At 33.7% G+C, this 6393-nt stretch overlaps 1 protein-coding gene across 2 annotated transcripts; it reads right to left on the reverse strand.

The window, feature by feature from the left end:
- Positions 1-1525: 1525 nt before the first annotated feature.
- LOC113849613 lies at positions 1526-4361 on the reverse strand. Of its 2 annotated transcripts, none has more exons than XM_027479633.1 (3): positions 4225-4361; positions 2594-4081; positions 1526-1811 (listed from the first exon to the last, which is right to left on the reverse strand). In XM_027479633.1, the coding sequence occupies exons 2-3, from the start codon at positions 3955-3957 to the stop codon at positions 1562-1564; spliced, it is 1614 nt and encodes a 537-aa protein (XP_027335434.1). In that variant the 5' UTR covers positions 3958-4081; positions 4225-4361; the 3' UTR covers positions 1526-1561. The 2 variants fall into 2 exon arrangements, with proteins under 2 accessions (XP_027335434.1, XP_027335433.1); XM_027479632.1 differs by having other exon boundaries at positions 2594-4088; positions 4248-4359.
- Positions 4362-6393: the final 2032 nt, after the last annotated feature.

Below are 6393 nucleotides of genomic sequence, written 5' to 3' on the forward strand. Positions count from 1 at the left end.
TAAACAATAAGTATACGTCCACAAAAGCATATTCAAAGAATAAAAATTATAAACAAATTCAATGTGTTTCAAATTTTAACAAAATATAATATAAGATGGAGTAGTGAATGGATGTGAAGTATATGTAAATAGTGTAAAATATGAATATATATAATCTTTTTACATTAATATATAGTCTAAAAATTCTTAATCTCAATTTAAATTTTTTATTTAACTTACATTTAATATGTTATAATTTATTACTTTATTAACGGTTAAATATAAGTTAAATAAAAAGTTCAGATTTAATATAAAATCTTTAAAATTTTGTGAAAAAATCTTTCTTCGTATAAATATCATTTATAATAGAAAAGAAATCAAAAAATTTGATTATAGTTATGTCTTTATTTCAGTATCATTCTAGCATGCAATCATAACATTTCTTAAATTGACAACAAAACAAAAATGAAAGTATAGTATAAATCATATATGATTATAGAAAATTCGAATCTGCTTTTTATAATATTAATATTTCCACGGTCTTTCCCAATTTTTTATGCATTAGCTTAACTTTCGTCCCTTTCTTCCTTGTTTTTAAAATAGGGATAGAAAAAGTATCAACACGACAATATGTTAATTGGAAAATACAAGAAAGCAATAAAAGCAAAGTAGAAAAGAAAGAAATCGATTCATCTCGCAATATCATATTAATTAGAAGAAGAAAAGGAAATCACAGCTAAATTGAAAATAAGCCTAAAAAAAATCCCTTCCTTCGTTTTACAGGAACTCGTTCACCATATATGCTTTTCTGGTTTCTTCATCGCCAATGATTCTCTGAGCAAAAGAAAGAATCGCTGATTGCAGCCACTGAGAATTGTCGAGAATCCAACAACATTGCTTACATAAGCAAATGAAATCATCGCTTCAATAATAATAAAAGCAATAGGTGAAAAAAGGTATCTTCATGGGAATATCCCACGTGAATCACATTCATGACCCTCTCATCACCAATTCATAAAGCATTTTTATTTTTTTTTATAAACCAAAAATATTAACTACGTTTGCCATGTGAAACAAACGAAAAAGGAAAGAAAAAATATATGGGATCATGATCATATGTGCAAAAGCAAATCCTGCATCCCGAACTTGCCGTGTTGACTCATGACAACAAGTCATTGGTCCATTTCCCCATTCAAACTCAAAATATCATCTCAAAGTAAAACGCATTGCCGTTTGTTGCCAATACTACATAGTTTTATACGTTACACCCTTTGTATAATTGTTCACTTCAATTTCTATCTACATGATCATTATGTAAAAATAAAGTTAAGAATAATGAATTATTTGCTCAAATAACTATTCATAACTAAGAAGTAGCGATTGTAAGACTTATGTACAATTATAATTACAAAAGGATACAATGATCATTATTCCATCTCCTTAATCGCTCCTCACCTCATCCACCCCAATAAAAAAATTTAGAACATAAACAAAAAAAGAAAGAAAGAAAGATATAAGCTACAAAATTTCCTCTTTTTTGTTTTTGATCCTTTCTTTTGATCTCTATATTTGTTGATTAAATTTAAAGTTCTTGGGAGTTATCTGGGGAAGATAAAGGGAAGCAAGTGTCTTCACCACCGGTGTTCCATAGGAAATGAGCATAGTTAGCAGCATAATAGGAGTTATTAGGTTCAGCTGAAATGGCTTCCAAATAGGTTTCTTCCGCAGCCCATAAGTCATTTTTCACTTTCCATAGAAAAGTGGCGTATTTATTATAAGCTTCTGCGTCTGGTGGCTCCACTTCTATCGCTCTCTTGAAGTACTCTTCAGCTCTGTGTTCAGTCAAATTTGTCAATAACACAACCACCTTTCACATGCATATTGCAATTGCAAGCAACTCAATTTAATTACTTTAAAACATCTTCTTCATTATTATTATTATACTTTATCTTACCGTCACTTGTAATTTTCAACTTATTATACGTCAAAAAGTAAAAGTCAACTAGGTTACGTGTCAAATCTTTCTTTTCCTGCACTTGCATGTCACGTGCGAAAGACGATAGATCTTGCTCATGAACCAGTGGTGTAGGCAAACTACACCACATACTTGGCTATCAATATTCAATTCGACAAAAACCCGTTTTGTTTTATCATTTCAAACCCAACCTCCCTAGATAACTTAACTCTAAAAACTAATATAAGCAAAATCTTTTATTTATTATATAAAGATATCTCAAAATACTCCTTAAAAATAAAGGAAACATTATAAGATGTTTTTCTTTAGATGGAAGAGGAAAAAATATGCATTTTTCCGTTGAAAAGATATATAAAGTAAATTATTAGTTATCATTAATTTAAATTAAAATATTTTATAAAATTAATCAATGCTAAATGAATGATAATTAATTCCTCCTTTTCTCCTTTTAGACATTTTCTCGTTTTAAAATTGCTAAATCAAGTAAAATTTATTTTAACCATGAGCATAAGGTATAAGGTGCAAGAAGATAAAAATATTTCAATGCAACCTCAACTAAAAACAAACACGAGTAAAGCAATGAAATTTAAAGTTAAACAAAAAAAAAAAAAAAGTAAAACATGTCTCGTAAGCACGTACCTGTCATAATCGTGTGCAACGAGGTAGAGAAACTGTGCATAGTTGGCAAGAAGAAGAGTGTTCCTAGGATCCTGAGACAACCCTGTTTGGTAAACAAGCTCTGTTCTCAAATACTCTGCATAATCATCAGATTCAATCCTCGCCATCACCGGCGAAACAAACCCTTTCATAACATCCCGATCCAAACCCTCTCCTCGCCGATTCACCTCCATAATCGAAGCTTCATCCACCATAGATTTCCACAGCTTCGCTTCTTCCTCCTCTTGCCCTGACACCGACTCTGTTTCCCCTGTTTTGCAAACCTGAGAAGACGCACCACCGTCGGGGAACACCGTAGCGTGCGGCGACCGGTCCGACCCGTCAAACCGGCCGTCGCCATCGGTGCCATTCGCCGCTGGTCGGAACTTCCCGCCGCCACCATTGCCGCCACCGACGGAGGCAGTGTTTTTTCCGTTGGAGTTAGAAACAGAGAAGGTCTTAATAACAGCGGAATCAAACTTGTGACTCTCCCAGTCTTGACCTTCCACGACGGAAGAAACCTCCACCGGCGGCGTGACGGCGGCGATGGCGGCGTTGTGACCCATTGAATGGACAGTGAAGTTTGCGAGCAAGATCATTACATAAACCATGAGGGTTGGGGTGTGAGAGAAAACTTGTTGAAAGAGCCAAACGAAGGAAGCGTGCATTTCCCTCTGAACCCTTTGGAGAATCCCCTGTAGATCTTCGTAGAACAGAATCTCCCTCATTTGTAAAGTGTAACTGTGAAGTTCACTTATGATGAACACCATAGAAGAGAAAGCTTTCTTAACAGAGCAATATGCTGATTCCCCTGCCTCTCTGAACCCTTCTTTCCACTGCAACTTCTTCTTTATGATCCTCAACGAAAAGGGTAGCTCCACGCTATTCGCTTTCCGTTCAATATTCGCCGGAATAATCTCCTCCGGCGGCTCAAACTCCTCCACAAAATTCACGGCCGAAGAAGAAGAGGAAAGCTCTTCACCAGAAGAAGGAAAAACTTCAGAATCTAAATCGTTCCCATTACTATCATCGGAAAGCTGAAACTTAAGCGCCAAATCTTCGATCTTCTTGGCGAATTCTTCGTCGGAAAAAGGCTCCAAGCTTGCGCTGCAAGCCCTTCTTATGCTTCCCCTGCGAGTGAAAACAGGGTAATGATCGAACGATTTTGACCTGCGAAGAAGGTGTGTGTTTGGGAAGAGGCTCGAACGGTGCGCGAATCTGCAGACTCCATTGTGGTTGCGTGTTCGAGGTTTGGAAGAAGGAGAAGAAATCGCAGAGGCCAGAGTTTGAGATGAAGGAGAATGAGGAAGAACGGGTTGCGACAATTGCAAAACCTTAGGTCCCATATCAATGAAGTTATTCTGTTTCAACTCTGAGTCACAGTTTAAATAGTTATAGAATCCAAATAAAAACTGGGAACCCTTTTGTACCAAACAAGGAAAAGTGCGTGGCTTTCTTTCTTTTAGTTCACTCCAACCTACAAAATAAACCAAACAGATTCGTTGTTAAAAGGCACAAAGAAAAGGGTCATTGAAATTAACAACATAATGATAATAATTTCCATGAAAACCGGATCGGCGAACAGGATCCAAGAGAATGGAAGAGTGTGCTACGATACTAATACATATGAACCTACCTATAAACAGTTGATGCGGTTGCGTTTTACTTCCCGGTGAACTGAAACGTCGGCGAGTGTTTTCCGACACGGGTGGCGGCGGAGGCGAAGCGCAAGAGGCTTCAGTTATTCTATGAAGAGGGGCAAATGGGGAAGGGTGTGATGTATATAGGGAAAGGCAAAACGTGTGAGAAGAGCGAGAAAAATATCAGTTGTTGCTGACCCGTTGTTGCGGTACCACTGGTCCCACTATTGCATGCGAACCGCCATCGTGCAATACAGCTGCATCAGGTTACCGGTCTTTTTGTGGGGCCCTATTTACTCTGATTATTTCTTCTCTTTCTTTTTTCCACCGTTGATTAATAGAAAATTTGTATGAAGGGATGTGATTGGTTGAGAGGATATGCATTTGAATTCCACTGTATGTGATATTGAATTTCCACTTTTCGTACCCACTTTTATAATGATTCATCCGCAGTAATAGGATTTTTGTGATTAGCATTATCAAGGTTTAAATTAAACCGTTTAATCCATCTAAAAAGGTTTAATTAAGGTACTATCTCATACCTTCTCCTTTTAATTTTATCAAATTTGTGAATATGACTTGCATGCACGAAAAGGTTTAAATCATGTGAAACTTGTGCTAAATAAATTTTTTAGCTTTAATGTGAATAAAAGAAATTAAGTGATGTAATAATTTACATTGATAATTCATCATTAACGAAAAATTAAACTCGATTAATATAACTTAATTACCTAAAAAATATCTTAAACAAATCTTGTAATTAATATCATTAAATATATTAATTTGGGGTTATTTGTATTGTGACGAAAAAAAGTAGAAACTAGTAGAGGGGAACTTTCAGTCCAACGCGGCTAAATTCACGGGATCCGATCTGACCGTTAAGAAACTGACACGTGTCGACAATTGCTTTTACTTTCGGCGAGAAATTTGCGAAAAGGTCGTGAAAATACCGTGATTCATCACCCACCCTTCCTTTCTAATGACCTTAGCAACTGACACGTATCCTTACCGTCCACACATTACGAACATTTTCTTCTTTGTCCTCTTCTTCATAATGCAGAGGTTTGTTCTCTACCCATACATCTTCACTTTCAATTATTTTATTCATACCTGAAAACTTAGGAATAATATCTTATTATAAAATATTTTTATTTAAATTAACGTTAAAGGTACTTTTTTTAATTTTGTATATCTTACCATTTCATGAAAAGTCAGTTTCTTACCTTGATACTTTCTTTAAAAAACCGAGGTACCATTTCTTTTAATTTTATTTAGTTTTATAGCATAATGGAAATTTTACAGATCTAGAAACAAATTTACAATTTTATTATCATAAATGTGATTTTTTTTCTCTTTAAATAGAATACCAAAATGAAGCTACAAAGATAAGGTAAGCACATAGACTTGGCATGCCAATTTTCTAATGAATCTTTACTTCAACATAGAAGGGGTAAAAAGAGTCATTCCAAATACTACTAAATAATGGAATATGTGAAAGCGTGTGTTGATTCTATAAAATCCATTCATATAAAGTAAGTTAATTTTTATAAAAAGAAACATTTTTAGAGTTAGAGAATATTCAATATAATTTAATTGTTTTCAAGTCTTAACAAATTTATCTTTAATATTAAATGACAGTTGTTCCTAATGCGTTTAAAATGTATAAATATTGTTTTGAAACACTAAAAGAACACCTAAAGTTGTCTTTTTAAATGTAAGGTATATTTTTAGCATGACTGTATAAAAGAAAGTTTTAAAAAATGAATGAAAGACAAAAATAACAATACATGATATCGCAACGGTATTGAGTTTTGTAATTTAAATAATAAAATTTATTGTAAACATTATGTTTTTAAAAGTATATTTACTTAATTAGTAGTTATATATATATAAACAAAAAATCTCATGTAATAATTCTCGGAAAATCGATTTGAAGAGTAGGATTTTATAATCCCAGCTTATAAATACAATTCAATGATAAATATAATAAGATACATTATTCTTAAAGTTAACTTAATGTTTAAGTTGTGGCACATGAATTATGAATGTGCTAATATTTTCATTTTTTGTAGTTTTAAAGTAAAGATTTGATTGATTTAATTAGACCTTAAACTGAACATGTTAATTCTTAATAATTTGGAA

This window comes from Abrus precatorius, unplaced genomic scaffold (genome assembly GCF_003935025.1).
Source record: "Abrus precatorius isolate BTA unplaced genomic scaffold, Abrus_2018 Scaffold9, whole genome shotgun sequence".
Classification (NCBI taxonomy): Eukaryota; Viridiplantae; Streptophyta; class Magnoliopsida; order Fabales; family Fabaceae; genus Abrus; species Abrus precatorius.

Bases quoted from the DNA above. Each gene is read 5' to 3' on its own strand.
- LOC113849613 (XM_027479633.1), bottom strand. From the start codon at position 3,957: ATGGGACCTAAGGTTTTGCAATTGTCGCAACCCGTTCTTCCTCATTCT. The intron at 1,812-2,593 runs GTACGTGCTTAC...GACTGAACACAG, and splicing joins GTTGCACACGATTATGACAG to AGCTGAAGAGTACTTCAAGA.